The sequence below is a fragment of the Aethalodelphis obliquidens genome, unplaced genomic scaffold, assembly GCF_003676395.1.
Source record: "Aethalodelphis obliquidens isolate GAN/ISIS:26980383/991018 unplaced genomic scaffold, ASM367639v1 scaffold18, whole genome shotgun sequence".
Lineage (NCBI taxonomy): Eukaryota > Metazoa > Chordata > Mammalia > Artiodactyla > Delphinidae > Aethalodelphis > Aethalodelphis obliquidens.
This window is the reverse complement of record NW_020837962.1, coordinates 17,118,021-17,140,687: the sequence shown is the minus strand read 5'-3', so window position 1 is coordinate 17,140,687 and position 22,667 is coordinate 17,118,021. Positions and strand designations below refer to the sequence as shown.

Sequence of the window (22,667 nt, the reverse complement as noted above, 5' to 3'; positions counted from 1 at the left end):
GTTGAAGGGAAGGACACGCATGCACATGTACACACGTATGTATGTATGTATGTATATTCTGGTAAAACTTAGAAGCAGGTCAATTAATTCACTAATTTATCATTAATCACTGGAAAATACAATGTGAAGAACCACAAAGTACTCATTTCTCATTCTCCAAGAGATGAAAACATCTTCTTAAAGGAACAGAAAGAAGCCAAAAAAAAATTTTTTTAATTAGCACAGATCAAGAACACCAAGATGATTCTACAGTAAGGCCATTTTCTACCATGTGCCAGAGCTTACAAATTAACTGCAGTCATGTTTCAGAATACAGGTATGCCCTGCTTTTCAAAAGTTCACTTTACACCACTTTGCTTTTACAAAAGACTCTCATTAATACCTGTTTTCTCTAAAAGAAAGAAATGCAGAGATTTCGCTTAAAAAAAAAAAAAGGCAAAAATGGGAATCTCGTTTAGCACGTTTGTTTTCAGCGTGCACCCCAGAAGGAGTGGCCCCGCCAGCCCCTTCCCCAGGAATCACACTCAGCATCTTAGCATCTGCCGCCAGAGCTGTGAGCTGTGTCTGTGAGCATCTGGGCTTTATCTCCATTTATTTTGTGCAGCAAGACGTGACCTAAGGTAACTCCTTCTTTACGCCATTTCGGCTCTTAAAGATTTCATAGGCCCCATCCACTTTCGGATACTGGGGGAAACCCGCACATATTACCAATTTTAATTTCCCGCATACACAAAGGATTCACAGAACATCAATCAGGAGAACTATCCTCTATCCATGATGTGGATTATCACCATTTTACAGAAAATATGAACAAAATAAATGCTAAGAATCCCAAGCATTTCTTGAGAAGCATTTCTACCTTGATTATCCCCAGCACCTGAATTAAATAATAAAGTACTAAATAAATCAAGTTTACTATTAAGCTAGTACTGATCATGATGACCTCAGAGTAAAACAAAAGATACTCTAAGAGGAAATCCACTGTTATAGAAGCAGAGGATAAAAACTCAGGTCAGGTAAATGTTCGATGACCAGTCATCACAGATATTAGAATCTAACATCAAAGAACATTTCTAATTATAAACACACCACCCACATCCTATATAAGAAGCACGAGATATGGACCACCATTGTTTGCTTAACTCTGAACTATATCATTTTTGCTAAATTCTTAATGAGTTACATTTATTAAGACTGTTGGCCTTTGCACTTGGAGCCCAGGATTCAAACCTAGATTTAATTACAGGAGAGGCTGTTAATCTTATTATATGATGATCTCCAACTTCTGGACAAATTAAAGAATCAAAGCTTCCCATTATAAATGTTAAGTATGGGACTTCCCTGGTGGCACAGTGGTTAAGAATCCGCCTGCCAATGCAGGGGACTTGGGTTCGAGCCCTGGTCCGGGAAGATCCCACATGCCATGGAGCAACTAAGCCCATGTGCCCCAACTGCTGAGCCTGAGCTCTAGAGCCCACGAGCCACAACTACTGAAGCCTGTGTGCCACAACTACTGAAGCCCATGGGCCTAGAGCCCGTGCTCTGCAACAAAGAGAAGCCACCTCAGTGAGAAGCCTGCACACCGCAACGAAGAGTAGCCCCCACTCACCACAACTAGAGAAAGCCCACGTGCAGCAACGAAGACCCAACGCAGCCAAAAATAAATAAATAAATAAATTTTTTAAAAAATAAAATAAATGTTAAGTATACAGCTACAGGAAAACTTCTGTCATGAAATATAACTATGCATATACAAGTCTGTGTTTTTTTAAAAATATACGTATTTATTTCTTAACCAAATAAGTTCTACATATTTCATCTTGAGGAAGAAACTTTTCAACTAAGAAGATTAAAGCAAACCATATCAAGTATCCAAGTGTAACTGAACTTTCTGGGTTAAGCAGCTTGAAAATGTAATCTCCACGCAGTGACCTTCAGATCACACAGTCAGAGCTAAACACCTCATGCCCAGCCCATCTAGCGCCCGCTCTCAGAGGGAAAAGTGGCTTGGAGGACGAAAACCTGCATACTAATCTAGATACTTAGGTTTAACAGCTATAGCTTACACATCTCACTGGAATTTACTGACTATTCTAACCCTCCACATTAATTACTTGTGGATAAAAAGATCACAGGCAAGCATCCGAAGGCACTGCTGCTCTGAGCTAATAGCATTAATTAGACCGCCTCTATTTCAGCAATTTGCTAACGAAGTGCTACCAAACAATGGCTTCACCTGACGTTATCCTCTGGCTCAGGTTCACTGTCACTGTCTTCCACTTTTCGCTTAATTCCTCCTCTCGGAGATGGGGAGCCATCAGAAGTGAAACTCGCATTAGGAGACACTGAAGGACTCTGCAGGCAATTATGACATTAGAGAGGAAGGACTTAATTATTCATTTCACATAAGAAGTTACATCCAACTGCTACTACCACCATGCTTCACGGTAATACATTTTTTAAGGCTGTTAAATAGATATTAGTAAACGTATTTAGAAAGCACAAAGACTGATCTTGGCCTATTGCACTTCCCCAAAAAAGAGTAATATGGTACCAAGCTTCCTATGCTTAAATTCAAAAGAATCTGAACATTCTTAGGGTAAAAACTGCTTCAGAAGCAAAAAGAAAAATTTAATTTTATAAATTTAGAAAATTAATACTTAAATATTTATTTTCTTTGGTGATTTGCTGATCTTATGAATTCACGATCACTTTCCACCCATCAAACAGCAAAACGGTAAAGGGGGAAAAAGATAAATAAATAAATTAGTAATACATAAAATAGTCAAGCGGGTGAAAATAAAGTTAAATGGCATGTGTTCAACCTAGTATAACCACTCTGGAAAGCAACAGTTTAGTAATAAGGCTCTGCCAGATAACTGTTAAATTATTTTACATACACTATTTTAAAATTCAATGTACAAATAAAAATCTATTGGTCATCTTAGAAAAATGCACATCTTATTAGTATTTCAAAGACTTGGATACCACTTTAAATTCAGTATTATCTCTTCCCTTTGTACTTAACTCAACAAAGATAGGCACACCCTACAGTATTTTAATTTTAACTAAAAAATTAAAGTCTTCTGCAACTTTAGTTTTATGTTAAATGACCAAAAACACAAGTGGCAAAAAAGGTTTTCATAGTAAAGGTTTTGTTCTATTATTCACAATATATTAGATATTTTGAGTAAATTGAATTTTTTTAAATTGAGAGCTCAGGAGGCTATTTTGTTGATACTATAATTAGCATAAAGGCAGTTCATACCACAGGCTAAGAAAGTTTGTTACAACAAAGCAAAATTATATTTCACATAGAGCTTATAACACTTTCCTTTTAAAAACGTATAGTATCAATTTTACTCATGATATCGTATGGCCAATACTGTCCAAAACCCCTCACAAAACCCAGTAAAAAAATAAATCCAGGAAGGCACTGTTGCACTGGGAAAATGAGATGGGTATTTTCAGTCAGACAGACCTGGGTTTGAAATACCAAACCAGCCTTTCTCCGTGTATGGCCTTGGGCAATTTATTTAACCTGTCAGCCTCAACTTGAAATGGAGATGCTACTGTTCTCTATCTTCACAGATTACTGCAGGGATTAAACGAAACACCACATGTGGAAGATCAATAGCACACCTGACTCACTAAGTCATCACTTTTATTTTTAAACCCCACACTGATCCATTTGCATTAAATTATGAAGGGAAGTTGGGTAAAAAGCAAACTTTCCCAAATTGACAAAATATAAATTCCATCTTTAGATAACAAAAATAATATACCTTCAAGGAAAACACGAAAGGCGGGTGTCTGTTCTTTAATGCTAACTCCCCCCACTGCTCTTTTCTCCTCTCCCTCTACCAACAAAAGGATTCCTTCCTAAACATACCAGATTCATAACAAGTCATAAAAATATTTTTAAAATGCTGTTTTGTAATCATATTCTGTTAATTGAGAATGGCTGCAGGTATAATGAAACCATACTTCAGAATGCAAAAATTAAAAACACATATTTATGAAGAAACAGAAGCCGTCTGATAAAACACTGTCAATGTTCACCGTCAGCAGACATTGGTCAAGTACTGCAGACTAACACGCCCAAACAGCTCAAAAAAATCAATAAACAAAAACACACCAAAAGAGCAAAACTCCATAACTTTAAAGGCCCTCTTTAACTGAACTGGTAATATGCCTTCATGATTACTTTAAATTCAGAACATTCTAGATGAAAATCCCTCTTTGCAAAGACTCCAAAAGAAATACACTGTCAAGAGGAATTAATACAGGATCAAATAAGCAACGTAAACACCAACCTCCCCACTCTCACTCCCCTGGGAGACGTTACTAATCAACAGTGGATCTGGTTCTGTGGAGCCGGACTGTAATACTGCAATCCTTCTCAGGGCAATCACAGGTGACAAAGTTTAAACCTACTGCCTCCCTGACATTAAGAAAAAAGCATTCTATCATATCATCAATATGGTGTTTGAGAATGCCAGTCACTTTCAGTTCCACTCTGTGGGGACTGTAGTCACTATGATCTTAAATGATGGACATCAGCTTTTTCTGTTCTACTCAAGTGTCTCACTGCAATCCCTTTCACTGACCTTCCACATCTCACTCTGTATAAGAAAAAAAAATCAAAAATAGATACATGTACATGTATACGTCTGGCCAAAATGTTTGTTGGTCTTTTTCCATTAAGATGGCTCTAGTAGCGCTCAGTTGTCTTTAACTTCATTTGAAACAATTTTCTTTTCTTTTTTATGGCTACGTTGGGTCTTCGTTGCTGCACGCAGCTTTCTCTAGTTGAGGTGAGCGGGGGGGGGGGGCTACTCTTCTTTGCGGTGCGTGGGCTTCTCATTGCAGTGGCTTCTCTTGTTGCGGAGCACAGGCTCCAGGCGCGCGGGCTTCAGTAGTTGCAGCACGCGGGCCCCAGAGCGTGTGGTCTTCAACGGTTGTGGCACATGAGCTCAGTAGTTGCACCTTGTGGGCTCTAGAGCATGGGATCAGTAGTTGTGGCGCACAGGCTTAGCTGCCCCGCAGCATGTGGGATCTTCCTGGACCAGGGATCGAACCTGTGTCCCCTGCACTGGCAAGCAGATTCTTAACCACTGGACCACCAGGGAAGTCCGAAACAATTTTCTTAGATTGTATTGTGACAGCTGTCACATCAGTGTGCATTTTAAAAAAAACATCAAGATTGGTGAATTTTTGTGTAGCCATTTTAATATTGAAGATGGAAGAAAAAAGCAACATTTTTGGCATATTATGCTTTATTATTTCAAGAAAGGTAAAAACACAACTGAAACGCAAAAAAAGATTTGTGCACCGTGCCGTGACTGATCGAATGTGTCAAAAGTGGTTTGCGAAGTTTCATGCTGGAGATTTCTCGCTGGACGATGCTCCACAGTCGGGTAGACCAGTTGAAGTTGACAGAGATCAAATCGAGACATTAACTGAGAACAGTCAATGTTATACCACACGGGAGATAGCTGACATACTCAAAATATCCAAATCAAGCGTTGAAAATCATTTGCACCAGCTTGGTTATGTGAATCGCTTTGATGTTTGGGTTCCACATAAATTAAGTGAAAAAAACCTTCTTGACTGTATTTCCACATGTGATTCTCTACTGAAACGTGAGGAAAACGTTCCGTTTTTAAAACAAATCGTGATGGGTGATGAAAAGTGGACACTGTACAATAATGTGGAACGGAAGAGATTGTGGCGCGAGTGAAATGAACCACCACCAACCACACCAAAGGCCAGTCTTCCTCCAAAGAAGGTGATGTTGTGTATGTGGTGGGATTGGAAGGGAGTCCTCTATTATGAATTCCTTCCGGAAAATCAAATGACTAATTCCAACATATACTGCTCCCAATTAGATCAAATGAAAGCAGCACTCGACGAAAAGCATCCGGAAAAGACAGAAAACGCATAATCTTCCATCAGGATAACGCAAGACCGCATGTTTCTTTGATGACCAGGCAAAAACTATTACAACTTGGCTGGGAAGTTCTGAGTCATCTGCTCTCTTCAGACATTGCACCTGTGGATTTCCATTTATTTTGGTCTTTACAAAATTCTCTTAATGGAAAAAATTTCAATTCCCTGGAAGGCTGTAAAAGGCACCTGGAACAGTTCTTTGCTCAAAAAGATAAAAAGTTTTGGGAAGATGGAATTATAAAGTTGCCTGAAAAATGGCAGAAGGTAGTGGAACAAAACGGTGAATACATTGCTCAATAAACTTCTTGGTGGAAATTAAAAATGTGCTTTTATTTTTACTTAAAAACCAAAGGAACTTTTTGGCCAACTATATATAAGTGAATCATTTTGCTGTACACCTGAAACTAACAGAACATTGTTTTTTTTGTTTTGTTTTGTTTTTTAACTAATTTATTTTGGCTGCATTGGGTATTCATTGCTGCATGCGGGTTTTCTCTGGTTGCGTCGAGCAGGGGCCACTCTTTGTTGCAGTGAGCGGGCTTCTCATTGCGGTGGCTTCTCTTGTTGTGGAGCACGGGCTCTAGGTACATGGGCTTCAGTAGTTGCAGCACATGGGCTCCATAGTTGTGGCTCAGGGGCTCTAGAGCACAGGCTCAGCCATTGTGGCGCACGGGCTTAGTTGCTCCGCGGCATATGGGATCTTCCCGGACCAGGGCTCGAACCCGTGTCCCCTGCACTGGTAGGTGGATTCTTAACCACTGCGCCACCAGGGAAGTCCCAGAACACTGTTAATCAACTATACTCCAGTATAAAATAAAAATTAAAAAAAGAAAACAAACCTCAAACAGAACAAAAAAAACACAACAAAAAGGCAGGCTTCTTCTCTTGGGAGATGCAAAACCTCATTTCTCAAATTCCAAATCTAAGGTCCTAAAACTTCTAATTGTGAATTTATGGGAATATAAATTCAATCAGTCTCTTGATATGGCAAAAATTCCACATACAGGATTGCCCTATAAAAAGGGATTTTATCATCAATAGGATAACTAATAGAAAAATAAAACTTAAATATCCAAACTTATGCAATTTCCTTGCATCTATCATAGTAAAAGTTTACATAGTATCTTTTCTCCCTTTACAAAACTCTCTCTCTCTCATGCCTACTAGCCTGAAATAAGCAATAGCTTTATCTGCTGTATGTGTGTGTTAGTTCATGGTCTATTCCCTCACCCCTGCTTGCTGTCTTGCCATGTGCTCTGAGCTCTTGGTCTTCTGTCAATACAACAGGAAGCTAATGGACAGAGTAAAGCCTTGCTGGCTGAAATGATCTGCTCACGCAGCTTGGATTACAAAGTTCAAATAAGGAGGGATACCATGAGGCAAATCCATTCTGAGTTCGGTATTGAGAACTACCTTAAAACACATGCTCGGATCTATTCTATGACTGAGTTGGAGAGGGAAGCTTAGGCAGTAAGGAGTACCTGTATTTAACAGACTGAGGAATACCATTCTGCAAAATGCCCATAACTGATCCCTGGAAGGAAAGGGGAAATTAGGCAGCAAAACCCTCCCTTGTCTCTCACGCCAGAGACGTGAGACATTTGGATGTCCCCTCATGCTTCTAGCACCATCACCACTGTACCTTTGGGGCAAGAGGGAAGCACTGTGGCCCATGTGCATTACAGAGACACTGCAGCCACTTAGCCAACTGTATTTACATGCATTTTCTTTCTTTTCACATCATTTAGATATTTTCATATTGATAAAGAATTTAATAGAATTAAAAATATCTCTCAAGGCAAAAGAAATTGAGAAAAACTATAAAACAAAACAACCCCAGGCTAAATGATCAAATTCACACACAACTACAGGGGCATCTGATAAGTCACCACCCTTCAAAGCTACATAAAAGTGAGTCACTTACAGAGTTATTCTGCATCCTCATTTCATAGGCTGCTTGTCTCGCATTATGGGCTACTTGAGATCCTGGTGAGTTTCTTGAACCAAGGGCATGAGGGGTTAATATTCCACCAGGAGAGAAAGATGGTTGATCTCTCTAACATACATGGAAATAAATGAATGTAGAAATTAAAATTAAATCACAACACAGTTAGATGACAGGAAGAAAAGAGGGCAATAGAAAGAGTCCCCACTGTAAGCACTTAAAAGACGAAATGGATTTCTGTTAACATGACACGGTTGTCTACACTTTGATATAATGGTAACTTACCCTGTAAACAACCGTTTGTAATAGTAACTCTGCTCTAAAAGTACATATAATTCACTGTTCTGGTATATACACGTGGAGTTTGAGAATGCCCGTCACTTGCAGTTCCACCCTGTGGAACTGTTCAAGTCTCATTAGGCTGTTCTACTACGTTTACTTACAATTTCTGAACACATTCAAGACATAATTTTAGGCAAATAAAAATAACAAATAATAAATAACTATAACATTTACCTTAATGGTAAAAAAAAATAAGTCAAGAGTTTAACTTCTACTCAGGAAATACAGCTTTTATTTACCCTTCACCTTGCTAGAATTTAACTCTTTATTGCCAATTAATTATAGCTATACTATAGCTATAGCTATACTAGGTGACGGTTGTGGCTGACTGATAAACAGATGTTTTAAAAACAGACATTGACTGAAAGGAAATAATAATATATGGTACAAACTATTATATATAAAATAAATAAGCTACAAGGATATAATGTACAACACAGGGAATATGGCCAATATTTTATAATAACTGTAAATAGAATATAACCTTTAAAAAGTGTGAATCACTATTATATATACTATACTGTACATAATATACTCTAATCACCTGATTATATAATATTATACATCAAATATACCTCAATTTTTTAAAATTAATTAAAAAAAGGAAAAAAAATAAAGTAGAAACCAAATATGCTCCTCCCAATCTAAGTGGTTTGCAACTACCTGCAACAATAAATTACTCTTCTCCCTTCTAGGTTCCTGAAATTGCTCAAATCCAATAAAATATGATAGTAAGAGGCAGTCCCTCAACTCCATGAATTTAAAATCCAGGAAGGAAGACAACATTCACCAGAGATAAAGGAAAGGACTGCTCAACCTGGACCACAAGCAGAGGCAGCAAGGGAGGCCGTGGAGAAGACAAGGTGTGCGGGGCTTGGAGTAGGAATCTTCTGGAGCAGCCAAAGGGGGGCAAGGCTCTAGGTCAGGAGCAACATGGTGTATTTAGAGGACAGCAGGGGAAGGGCTGGAGGCCAGAATTCAACCAGGCCACGGTGCACTCTGCAAGGCAGACTGAGAGAGAACTGGATTCTGAGGGGACTAAGGAGTCACTGGTGATTTCCGAGCAGAGAAACAACAAAGCTATGGGTATCTTGTTCTAGGAAGATTAACCTGACAAAGATATAGACAGAGTATAGTGACTTGTAAGGGGAAACAAAGGGTTGACTGCTTTTATTACAAAAACAGTATCTGATTATTGTAAAAAAAACCTCTTCAACAGCTAAATGCAACCTGCCCCCTCCTGCCCATCAAGTGTTTCCCTTCAGACTCCAGAGAGCTTAGAAAGGACTTCTTTAAAATCAATACCAGGCAGGAAGGCAGCTGGGTGGGTGCCACGTCCCTAACCAACTCCCAGCCCGTAAGGAATAAAGAGCTATTGTAATGAACATCTTCCTCCCAAATCGTAAACTGATACCATTGCCAGTCTTATGATATTAGCTAAAACTCACCTTCATTCTCTTTCTTTTTTCTTTCTGTCGTCTTCTAAAACTGTCCTAAAAGTATAAAATCCACATATTCTGTCAAATAATTACACAAAAATGTAAGAGTTAAACATTACCAGGAATGATTCGGGAGACAATTAAAGTTTTAAAGGAAGACCCCAGAAACCTAGGTACATAATTAAACCAGGCAATGGACTGTATGTTCAAAGTGCTGCTTATCAGAACTGCAGATGGATAGAGAGCATTCTAAATTGAGTTTAGATACAATTTAAAATGTTCCTCAAATTTTTTTTCAGGTAGTTTTTAACATCATTTCAGGAAAGAATGCAAGAGTCATGACAAGGACCCTTGGTTTTTCCCTGGAGTGAACAGGCTGCCAATAATGGAGAAGATACACATAAGTAAGAAAACAATTCTTTAAGTTGTAGCTGAAGATAGTTAATAATGAAGATGACAATTTTTAAAAATCAACACGACAATTTAATAATGGGCCTCTATTACCTAAAAAGGGCTGGACAGTTTCTAGCGCTGTCACATGTGTGGCACAAGTGGGTAAAGAGAGCAGTGGGGCTCTATGCAAACACTACCCACCAAGATTGCAACAAGTCGACCTAATGAAAGAAGGAAGAAAATTCAGATGTCTATACTGTTTATTCTGGGCCAGTTAAATTCACAGGAAAGCGTCCAGTCTGCCTTGATTCTTCCCTCCACTCATTTTCAAAATGTAGCCATAGTTTCAACTAGACAGGATTTAGGGTTGACCTTGCTCTCCCCCAGGTGAGCCACTCAAAGGCCCCCTTTCCCCCGAAAGCACTCCTCCCACGCCTGCATTTCTGTTGAGTGTCCAGGCACTGAAACGACAGCTAAGGTGACCACGGCAGGTACTATACTGACTGTCACCCTACTCGCAGCACTTCCACCCACAAGAGGACACCTAACGAGATGTGAGCTTTGTGCTTTCTGCAGGAGGGGCTGAATGCTGGATACATGGGGACCTACTCCTGAAAACCTCCTAAGACGTGAACACCACCCACTTCTCTGATGAAGCTTTGCCCCTGTTGTTAAGGAAACGTCTCTTATCTGACCACGACGACTCCTTCTGGAATGGTGCCCTCTGCACTGGGCTGCCAGGACACCACACTCACCTTGTTCTTTCACTCCTGCTGCTGCCTTCACTCAACAGCCTCCCAGCCCCCATGCTGTCCCTGTAACGCTGGCGCCCCTCCGGGCCCGATACTTGGACCTCCCCACTTCCCTGCACTCACAGAAGGAATCCTCTCGTCTCATGACTCTCCAGCCAGAGCCTCTCCCAACTCAACAGCCCCACCCTCACGTCTCAAGCTTGACGTGTCCAAAACAGAACCCCACCCCGAGCCCTGCACCTCCCAGTCTTCTCATCACAGCTGCTCAGACCAGACCGTCTTTCATCTGCTCAGAAAAAATGCCTTAGAGTCATTCTTGACACCTTTCCTTCTCTCACACCTAGGATTTCATCCCCCATTGGTTCCTGCTTCAACATACGTTCAGAATCCAGCCACCTATTCTCACCTTCACTGCCACCGTGCTGGCTCCCCTGTATTATTGCAAAGGAGCCTCTTAACTGGGCTCACTGCTTCTGCCTTTACCTCCATACAGCAGCCACAGTGATGGCTTTACAGTACGTGTCAGATCTGTCACTTTTATGCTTCAATGATGCAGACTGAAAGCTGAAGTCCTGTCAGTGACCTAGAGGGCTCTACCAGATCCATCGTCTTTCTGACCTCTTCTCCTACTCGCTTCCCTTTGCTTCCTCTGCTCCCACCACAGTGGCTCCCGGCTCCTCAACATCCTGCGTATGCTCCTGCCCTAGAGCCTTTGCACGGACTGTTCCCTGTCTGAAATGCTCTTTCCGCACACATCTGCCTGGCTCACTCCCTCACATCCTTCAGGTCTTTCCTCAAAGCCATCCGTCAGTGAGGCCTTCTCCAGCCACCTTTTCTAGGGTTGCAACCTCCCCAGACACTTCCTGCCCTGCTTTAGTTTCCTTCATGGCACTCAGCACTCTCTAACACCCTGCACACTACACTTCGTTTTTGTGTTGATTGTCCATTTCCCCCGGAAGAATGTTAGCTCCATGAGGTCAGAAATTTCGTCTGCTTTTTTGCTTCATTTTTTGTTGTATCAGTAACGCTCAGAATACTACCTGACACACGGTAAACAAGAAATATTTGCTGAGTAAATGAACATTTGCAAGATGAAAGGCAAACATCAAAACTCATTAAATAAAAACTATACATTTCTGACCTAACTGTTCAATTTTAATAACAAATATTGATGTATTCCTATTCTACTATCTACTTTGCTGTTTTTAAGTGAGGTGGCTGCGTAAGCAGAACAAGTCCACCTGGACGGACCTTACTGATCTTTAATCTTTTTGTGTGCTATGAATTCCTCTCGAAATCTGTCAAAAGCCGTGGACACACTTCCCTAGATACTTTTATATTGAATTCCCCAGACACTTCCCCACCAAGTGAGCCAGATACTTTTATATTGAATTTCCGAGGGTTCATTAATTTCCCCAATGCCCAACCATGCTAACAGACATCATATGATGTCAAGGACACCAAAAAAGATCCAAAGCTGTAAAACGCCCTCTCTGCCAGGCCAGCTGGAAACCACATGACATACTTAAATCTGAAGCACTTTGGAGTCTATCAAATCCTATACATCCAATTCGAATGCCAAATACCATCAATATTTAATAGTACAGAATCTGCTAAAGCCACCTCAAAGGACTTGTCTAACATGAGATTTTTACACCAAGTAGTACACAGTATATATAGTTTATTCCTTAAGCAAAATGGCAGCAGTTCGAGTGGAGCCACTGTAATTGTTGAAGACTTAGTTAAAAACGGCTGTTCTGGTAGACATTTGATATCCCAAAGTTAGTTATTTGAATTTTACATGTGAAGATTATCAAATACCAAAGGCTTTGAAAGAATGCCTACAGTCCACTCACTGTTACACAAAATGGTACCCAAAGTTCTAAAGAAGAGGCCCCTAACTACAGTACACAAAACTGAAGAGAACATAAAATCTTGTCAGAGACAATGACATGTTTTAATCTGTTAGGAAATCGTGACACAAGGTAGTGACATTATGTTGCTATTTCCTCACAAGAGCCATGTGACTTGTAGAAAATCAGTTTCTAAGCGCTCTCCTCCACTTGCTCTCTGCTCATTTTACCCACTGCTGGTCTCCCTGGCGACTCCCCATGGTCATCCTCCAGCCCACTCTGCCTCCAGGCTGCTGCCCCTCCAGCCCTCAGCTCCCGAGGGCATCTCGAGCCCTGGCTGAAGACTAGGGGCCTGTCCGTCCTGCTCTGACACCTCAGGCAGCACGGAAGGCTTCTCCTCTCTCTAGGGACGTCCTCCCCCGGCCCCGCCTTCTCCTTAAACGTCCACACTCCTCAAGGCTCCTCACGGAGGCACTTTCACGCTATGTGAGCTTCCAGGGACATCAAGTTCACACTCATGACGGGAGGCATCTCCCACATGCCAATGGTTCTCAAATCTCCTTTCAAAAGACTTATGACCTGCGCTCTACATATATCCATCTAATTGGTTCATGGACTTTTCTCCTCTCAGGTGTCCTGTGGCCCCTCAAACTCAGTACCTCCAAAACGAAACTCACTTCTACCTTATCCCCACCCCATCCTGCTCTACCCCTGGGGCTTGCTACCTTGGTGAATGGCACCAGCAAACTCCCAACTACCCCAGCCAGAAACCTGGACTTCTCACCTAAGCACTCACCCTATCACAGGTAACTAATTCCCGGGTGCTTTGTGACTTTATTTCCTTTTTTTATGTCTACATTTCTTACACAGAGCTGAAACCACCTGCCTTGACTGATGTAATCCCACCCAGACCCCCTATACTCTGCCACCAGAGTACAGAGTTCCTAGGTTCAGAGCATAAACAGTGCCTATAAAACACACTAGTTCAATTCCAGCATTCTTCTAGCTTTGGAACCCTCATTTCCTGTCCTATTGATTAGACAGGTGTTTGGATTTATACCTTAATTAAGATTGAGAGAAGAAATTACAATGCAACTCACACAGGGTGCAGTACATAGTTCCACACAGCAAGCATCACAGCCTTTATAAAATCATCAAAGCACTGACCACTCGTGATTACATTGGTGTTTGATACACTACAGTGATTTAACAGCGCACTCAAAGAGGTTAAAAGGACAATCACAGGATCATCACAGCCTATTAGAGACAGGAGCAATTTAGCTACTGCAATAGAAACACTTTACCTCATCATCCTTTCTCTTTTTAAAAATGCTATCCTCAACTTCACCAACTGCTAACATGATCATCTGTACTCTCTGCAGATTGACATAACCACTTTCTGTAAGGTAACCCTGTAAGTGATAAAATACATGTAAAATGATCTTCTTATAAAAGCAAATACTTCTGTTTTGAAATTATTCAAGAGTGAACTTACCCCAGTTTTGTGTACCACATTTTTGTATATGTTAACCAAACGGTCAATTGCACCTTCCCTGCCACCAGGAAACAAACATTATGTATTAGGACCAGCGTGCACTGTAAAGGCAAGAAGGCTAAAACAACAGTTTGAAGACCGACACAAACATACATACCTAATCTCTAAGGACGGCAGGTGAGGAAGGAAGTCATTTCCCACAAAGAAGCACATGAAGACCCAGTCATCAATGCTCCTCTCAACATCAAATGTGAATGGCAGGCTGGCCATGGTGAGCTCTCTTTCCAAATACTGCAACCAAGAAGGAACGTTGCCATTAAAGCCATGAAAAGGCACCCTCGTTTAGTGGCCCGATGCCAAGAGTCACTGCTACATACCTCACGAAGAACACTGAGACGAAGGAAGATAAACTCTCCTTCTGCACAAGGAAGACTGTCTGCCAGTTCATCGTGCTGCAAGAAAGGGGATGAAGACTCAACACATCTACTCTGAACCCTGGAATTTTCTCCACCCACACAAACATTATGGCTTTTTCTAAAGCAAGACTCACTTTAATATTACAAGTATTAAATAAAAAAGAACTCACCAAACCATTTTAAAAATAAAAATTACCCATAACCTCAATCAGACCTAGACCAGGGATTGGCCAACGTTTTTTGTGAAGGGCCAGACACTAAATATTTTAGCCTGGGGAGCGGGACGTATATGGTCTCTGCTGCATATTCTTTCATGTTTTGTTTTGTTTTTACAAGTCTTGAAAAAACGAAAAAAAACCCTCTTAGCTCACACGCCAAATCTGGAGAGCTGCAGTTTGCCAAACCCTGACCTTCACCCAACCAATATTAACATTTTAATGTATATGCCTCATCCTTCTCTGTGAATACGTATACTTCTTACCTGCTTTTTTCACTCAACATGTCTTTTAAAGAGGTACCATATTCTTAAAACAGAAACCTCTTTAAAGGAGAATAGATATAATCAAGGGAACCCAGAATATGTAGAAACTAGGAGTAACTTAAAAGTACCAAGGGGACTTCCCTGGTGGTCCAGTGGTAAAGAATCTGCCTCCCAATGCGGGGGACGCGGGTTCAATCCCTGGGCGGGAAACTAAGATCCCACATGCCGCAGAGAAACTGAGCCTGCACGCCTCAACTAGAGAGCCTGCATGCTGCAAACCACAGAGCCCACATGCCACAACTACAGAAAAGCCCAAGTGCTGCAACGAAGAGCCCGCGCCGCAACAGAAAAATCCCGTGTGCCGCAACTAAGACCCGACACAGCCAAAAAATAAATAAATAAAATAATTTTTTTAACTAAATAAATAAAATAAAATACATATGCCGTTAAAAAATACCAAGAAGTTTAACATATCTGATTTATAGTTCCTTTTAAGGAGAATAACCATTTGAGACAAATAACTTCTACAAACAAATCAAGTGCAATGGGCATTATTACCTATATGACCTCAGCCTCATGTAGATTATAAGCTGTGTTAGGAAAGTGGGGAGTAGAAAGGATGAGTTCATGCGTGGTTGTTAATTTGTGTTTACTTTAAAGAGCTTTGGAAGATACATCTCTATGAGGGGTAACGGAGCAAGTAGGTAAAAATCTAATCAACCACTGTCTTCTCTTTATCCATTTTTAAAATGAGGCAACCTAAATATACTTAATGCCATCGCACTGTACATTTAAACGTGGTTAAAAAGGTGTATTCTCTGTTGTATTGATATATATCAATATTTCATCACAATAAAAAATAAAATTAAGAAATTTTAAATGAGGCTACTACCACCTCGAAGTTCTTACCTTTCCCTTCTTTTCTCTCGGCAAACCTTCACAGTCTTTGACCTCATGTCCGAACTGATTACAAAGACCACAGGGTTTGGGTTTGTTTGGTTTGAATTCTTCTCTGATAATGGTAAAGTTGGGCTCATGTGTAGCAAGGCCGAGCATAATGAGATCAGCTATCAATCAACAACAACGAAACAGCAAACAGTGAGCACCCTAGAAGACCCTTACCCCGTAACCAAAGGCAAGACATTATCATGACACAAGACACCAACGCAAAGAAAAGCCCAAATGAGCACACAGAGGCAGCAAAGCCAAAAAGCCTAAAACTTCCTAGAGGCCAACAAGATCTCCCACAGAAATGTGGGCCTAGAATCTAACTACCACTCAGGAGTCAACACTTGGAAACATTCCATTTTAAAGATATGTGCGGCCATATTAAAAAAGTTGAAAAAATGTAACAACAACAAAAAAAATTCTAGATAGGTGAATGTTAATCACAGATTGAACAACAACTCTATACTAGTTCCCCCTCACACATAAAATAAGCAAGGCATTTTAGAATTTCCAGGCAACCACAAATAATCCATTACTACACACCAACCCATCGACTTGCTATGGTTTAATCCAAGAGACTCAGATCCCAAAGAAGAAACTTACCATCTGCTCCACATAAGCAATGATGAGTGTTTGGGTCGTGGTTAGGCTGGGCTAGAGAGAAGGGAAATATATATTAAAGTAAATATATTTTATACTATAGGAATATCACATTTTGCCAAATATTTTCTATACAATGGCTTGTCTTTTTTAAAATGGAACATATAATCAAATATTTATAGGTGAATTTTACCTCTTTGTCTTCTAATGTAATCCATGATTTTATGTTCCCCTTCACCAGGAGCACTAGCATCAGATAAAATAACCTATAAAAAACAGTTTTTAACATTTGTAGCTCACCCCCAGTTTTCTAGCACAAAAATCAACAGAACTGAATGTCTTAAAATAAACTGGGATAATTCTATTAAGACAGTGTTATTAATTAGAAATTTTTCTTAATTAGGTGTGCATGTGTTAAACATCAAAATTATTTCATTGGTTAACTTACTACTTGGAATAGAAAAAAATGAAATGTTTGTGTCAAACTTAGCCATTAGAAAAACAGATTCAGTTCACAAGTTTCTACTCTTCTCACTGCTACTCAAGTATACAGCATCGAACGATATAAGCCCTGAGAGTAATCAGTAAGAGATATCCATTAAATATAATGTACCATATCTAATTAATAGGGAAACAAGCTTATTACAATTTCTATTATATAAAAGTTTTGCTTAAATTCTCAGGAGAATTTTCTTTAGAGGCAGTCCCATGACTTTAATCTTGCTGTATTTTGATTTCTAATAACAGAAATGACTTTCATATATATGTATTTTAAATCATGAGTCCCACCTTATGGCTTCGCAGTGATGGTAAGAGTACAAAATTGGCACTAAGAGAAAATCAGCTGTCTCTAACTGGACCATACAAGGCACCCCATTTCTAATAACCCTGGAAGCTTCTCCTTCCTCTAACAGCCAACCAGTATTTTATGGGGGGAAAAGGACAAATAATATCAGTCGTATCAAAGGACAGCCTCAAATCGTCACCCTAATCTTTATTTTTTTTTTTTGCAGTACACGGGCCTCTCACTGTTGTGGCCTCTCCCGTTGCGGAGCACAGGCTCCGGACGCCGCAGGCTCAGCGGTCATGGCTCACGGGCCCAGCCGCTCCGCGGCATGTGGGATCTTCCCGGACCAGGGCACGAACCCGTGTCCCCTGCATCGACAGGCGGACTCTCAACCACTGCGCCACCAGGGAAGCCCCACCCTAATCTTTTTGAAGTACGAAAATATGAAACTTACTGTCAAATTTTTCCACCCTGGGTCATTATTTAAACGATCAGCTATGTAATAGCGAAGGCATTTAGCAAGATTGTCCATGAACTCAGTTCCCTAAAATGATAGAAGGAAATAAATTAACCTATCATTTAAGAGTTAGCAATAACTAGCAAAGTATGAGACTACTTACTGGTGTAATGCAGTTGCTGTCAAATCTTTCCTTTATTTCTTCTGGAGGAAGAAAGCCACCTAGAGAAAAAGGGGCAATGCTTTGTTCTCCCCATAAACAGTGAGGTAACTATTCAATATTAGGCCAGAACAACAAAAACAATAAGTTGAAATACAAAAGAAGGAGAAGTATTGTCACCTGAGGAGCAATGATCCCCCTTTCCGAAGAAAATAAGATTCCTCCCCTCAAATTTAAAGTAAGCTTTAACATGACTGTCAAACAATACATGGTACACAAAAGACACTATATTATTACATAAAAATACAAAAATTATGACATTCTTCCTAATGCCCCTGGCAGAACACACACACACACACACACACACACACACACACACAGAGGTTAGGGGCTCTGATCCTACTAACAGTTCTTAAGATGAAAGGGCCTTAGAAAAACAAAGTTAAAATACTGAATTTATCACAGCTGATATATCACCTAGAGGGATTTAGAAATCCTATTTTTTCCTCTATATCACTGATTAGCTTTTTCTCAAGACACAAATATATTTTATAACATCTTCAAGAAAGAAGACATCTCTAAAAGCAAAGACAGCCTGTTATAAATATAAACAGGTTTTAGAGTATTAATTACAAGCTGCAGCTAAAACACTCACACACTTGCACACTTCCAGCAAATTAAAATAACATTAAAGGCAGTATAATTATAAGCCTCAGCCAACTACACTATGTCTCTTTTTCCACTTGCCAAATGCAACATCCTGAACCAATAATCGTGGCTTTCCTGGTCTATCATTTTGCCTCATGGAACAAAACACCAAACAAGCCACCCTGCCAGCACCGCCCTGCACTGCACCACACCCACAGGCATCTTGGAAGAAGCGGTCCCGGGGCGTCAGGGCCCTGGTCGTCCTCCTCTATGACACTCAGCCAACTCCCACCTCTGGACCCATCAGGGCTTTGAGGAACTGCCAAGATGACCACATTCCACCCCACAACCCCCTCCCTGAACTGAGGGAGGCCTGGGCACCTCACTACCTCGGTGCCTGCTGCCTCAACCCAAAGTGCGAGTGTGCATGGTCCCATCATCCCAGGCCTCCTCATCCAGACCTGAGTTCTAGGGAGAAGCAGCAAGCATGCCACCAAGACTGACTTGAGGAAAATGCTTACACAACTGTAGCTTCCTAGCAGCCCCCAGAGAAAAAGGAAGGAAGAAGCACTCTTCATGTGTTTCTAGTTTACAGATCTATAAAGTGAGCTGAAGGGCTACACTCGCCCTGACAAAAGTGGACAATTTGCTCTCCCTACCAGAATTCCCTCCTTTTATTCCCAAGTTTCCCGTTTACTATAGAGTTTGGAAATGAACAAGCTTATTAATGGAATAAATGATTCTATTAACTACTTTTCCTCAACAGTGAACGTCAATTTCCCTTGGCTATCCTGGGGTCCTGATTAAATTAAAACCGTACCTATTTGTAAGGAGAAGTCTCCACCCCTACACCCACATCTGCATACATCTGATAAGTCCAACCTCAAGGTGCATGTTCTTTACCTTTTGCCAGTATTTCTTCCTTGACTCGCTGCTTCTCTACTGCTGCTTCCATTCCTTCTTTGGATGCTCGGAACCTCCTTGAACGCTGCTGGTTCATTTTAGCGCGTGGCGCCTGAAACAGGTATTTCATAGTGACATAATACTGTTCCAAACATTCGTAAGTAAATCTGTACATTATTTTGAATCAGTTAGTCTTACAAAAATAGTATGCTAAAATGGAAAAGTTAAGCAATATGTCCAAACAATCCTTTCATGACAGACAGTAGATCCTGGGAGCTTATATTTGGACCAAGAACCTTGAACGCTGAACTTAGGTGAGTGAGGGACATGTCAAAAAAACAAACATCCTATGAGGCCACAGCACTTAATACTGCAGGGTCCATGCCCCAAGGCCAGTTCCACTGGGTTACGACGCTTTCAGGCACCCCAGACGGAAAACTCACTTTACTCAAAAGACTCAGCACACAGCAAGTGAGTGGTTTCTACAGAACCAGGATCAGGAAGACCTTCCCTTTGTCCACGACTAAAAGGAAGGATGGTCTCCAAATGGGATTCACAAGACCTTAAAAGCCTTTTTGTATTTCCCACAATAAGGTTCATAATTATCACTCTGTGTCTATAATAAGGCACAGCAGGTAGAAAAGGAGCAAGGCTTTAATCAAAAGTACTCTTAAATCACTCGAACCAAATGTAACTTACAATCACTGGGTAAGCCTGAATGAAGTGAAGTGAACTGCAAGGTTTTGCAGTTACTGAACTGGGTTTGGGGCTGGAAGGGACCCTCAAGTATCCTGCCTACATGAAATAAGTTATTTCATATCCTCTTTAAACAGTTCCCTTTCCTGTAAAAGGAGACCACCTAATCTAACTCTTTTAGGTTCTATGATCTACATTTATATTTTAACAAAACATGAGTTATAGAGAAGAGTGTGTACATACACATACGAATGTGCATATAACTTAGACCTGATTCAGCAGAAGCGCACAACGGAGTACAGTGAAAGAGCTTCTTCAAGAAACTTAGCTAATGTGAACTGCAATCTGCTCCAAATAGGACATATTCCTGTTCCCTTTATTCCTCACTACACTTTAACTGCAACCTAAGTTTTCAGGTAGCTAAGATTTTTCTTTGAGTAAATAGTATCTCACAGAAAAGTTAAGCTTCTTGGACCCAAGTTTTCCAGATTTTCAAAATTATTTCATTAGCCACCAAAATTATTAAATCTAAAAGAAAGGGAATCGATGTGCATATGGCTAAATAAATTTAGGGTTATGATTTACCCTAATTTTCCTTGAACCCTGACATACAGTTTGCTGGTCATTTATAACTGAAACCACTTGGTATTATTATAAGCTAGTCCCCTCCGAAGTTATTGTGATGACTACTCACTGCCTATAGGATAAAAGCCAAACTGAGTGTGACAAGAAAGGCCTCCTTAAGCCCCTCTCTCTACTTCTCTTTCCAATCTAAACACCTGCAGTTGCCCCAGCATGTCAGTGTGGCCAGAGACACAGAAAGTGTGTGACCTGGCACATCTGAGACATCTGGAAGGTCCTCCTTCCCCACATCTGTCACATCCACCTCCCTCCTCTGCCCCTGCCCTCCCAATCTCCAATTATTCTTAACTCTTCAAAAAATGGGACAAACGCCCCCTCCTATTTCCTCACTCCCTTGTAGCACTGACTCCCCCTCCTTCAAGGCCCCGCAAGTGCCGTCTAAGGCCCGAGGAAGGCCCTGGGTAACTAACCTTGCACGTCTACCTCTGCCTCTGTCCCTTAAGTGGCGAGCCCTTCAAAGCAAGGGCAGTCACTGACATCCCCAGCCCCTCACGGGATGCGGCACAAAACAGGCACATACACAAAATACATTTGAATGAATAACTGAAAGATGAGGCTTTCTTTCTCAAATTCACTATAGTCAACATTTTTCACGATTTAGCTTACTTTCATTCTAGACACTGGGAACACAGCAAAAACAAAAATGGGGGATTTAGCACTTACCACTCCGTCTATTGCCATGTACAGAAGCCGTCTTGGTCTTACAATATTGAAAAGCCTGTCAATGTACTCAAAGATTGCAACCATCATTTCATCCTCGTTTTTCGGTGCTGGTCTACAATGACAAGCAAACGATGTAATATCAAATAGTACTCCTCTGTAATTTGTGACATCAGTAACAAAAATGGGTTACGTACTTGTCTTCAGGATGAGTACAGGGATGGATGATTCCATTCATATCCAAATACAGATTATCAAACTCCACATCATTTGGATTAGGTTTACTGGCATCCACAGGGATCTTTACACCACTGCATTCTTTTGGCTATAAGGAAGTGATAATTAATAGTAGTTTGAACTTTCAAGTCTGAAACTGACACATCATAGGCTCAGTATGAACCTGCTTCATTTCTGAATTGGAAATAAAATACTTTTAGTAATCTTTAAATTATAATATAGGCTATTTTAGTCCTTAAAGATTCCATCGCAACAAGTTACTCTTGACTACGTGGGGGATAGTTACCAAATTCCCAAATCACTCAGCTGTCCAAGACAGAGACCATGGGAGTCATCTTAGAATTCTCTCCCTTATCGCCCGTTACCAGTAAGTCCTGTCAATTTAACCTGAAAAACGCCTCTCCACACCATCTCCTCTCATTCCCACTACCAACATCAGGCATCACCTCTCACCAAGAGATTGGAATAGGCTTCATATGGGCTGCCCCACCTCCAGACTCTACTGTCTCCAGCCCACACTCTATGCTGTCAGTTTTCTTTCTTAAATACAAATGTGGCTGTGTCTTCATCTTCCCTAATTTTTCCAATGATACCACAGCAGGTGCAGACCAATGAGTCCAGCCCTTACCCACCCTGTCCTGCCAAACACTGCTCAGGCCGCCAGATCTCCCCAGTTCCTGGAAGACGCCCTTCCATCTCTCAACACCTCTGCTCCTCCTTCTTCCGCCCAACCAACACCCACTTCCGGAAACCTTATTAATTTTTCAAGGTCTAAACTCACATCAAATGCCATTCACTTTATAACACTTTGTACACATCCCTCAAAAAATTAACTGCTCCGCTTGCATTTCCTCCCAATTT

General features: G+C 40.8%; 1 protein-coding gene across 3 annotated transcripts in view; it reads right to left on the bottom strand.

Annotated features, from left to right (window-relative positions):
* XRN2 (5'-3' exoribonuclease 2) overlaps window positions 1–22,667 on the bottom strand; it is an 80,473-nt gene that overhangs the window by 40,366 nt on the left and 17,440 nt on the right. For 2 of the 3 annotated variants that reach the window (XM_027118099.1, XM_027118101.1), the window contains exons 2-16: window positions 21,767–21,894; window positions 21,573–21,684; window positions 19,572–19,683; window positions 18,024–18,082; window positions 17,858–17,947; window positions 16,810–16,882; window positions 16,620–16,670; window positions 15,978–16,135; window positions 14,549–14,623; window positions 14,329–14,462; window positions 14,172–14,229; window positions 13,981–14,088; window positions 9,688–9,732; window positions 7,877–8,008; window positions 2,237–2,355 (exon numbers count right to left, since the gene is read on the bottom strand). In XM_027118099.1, the coding sequence (XP_026973900.1) occupies window positions 2,237–2,355; window positions 7,877–8,008; window positions 9,688–9,732; window positions 13,981–14,088; window positions 14,172–14,229; window positions 14,329–14,462; window positions 14,549–14,623; window positions 15,978–16,135; window positions 16,620–16,670; window positions 16,810–16,882; window positions 17,858–17,947; window positions 18,024–18,082; window positions 19,572–19,683; window positions 21,573–21,684; window positions 21,767–21,894 (1,454 nt within the window). The remainder of the gene's footprint in view (window positions 1–2,236; window positions 2,356–7,876; window positions 8,009–9,687; window positions 9,733–13,980; window positions 14,089–14,171; window positions 14,230–14,328; window positions 14,463–14,548; window positions 14,624–15,977; window positions 16,136–16,619; window positions 16,671–16,809; window positions 16,883–17,857; window positions 17,948–18,023; window positions 18,083–19,571; window positions 19,684–21,572; window positions 21,685–21,766; window positions 21,895–22,667) is intronic. The other variant, XM_027118100.1, reaches the window with a different exon arrangement.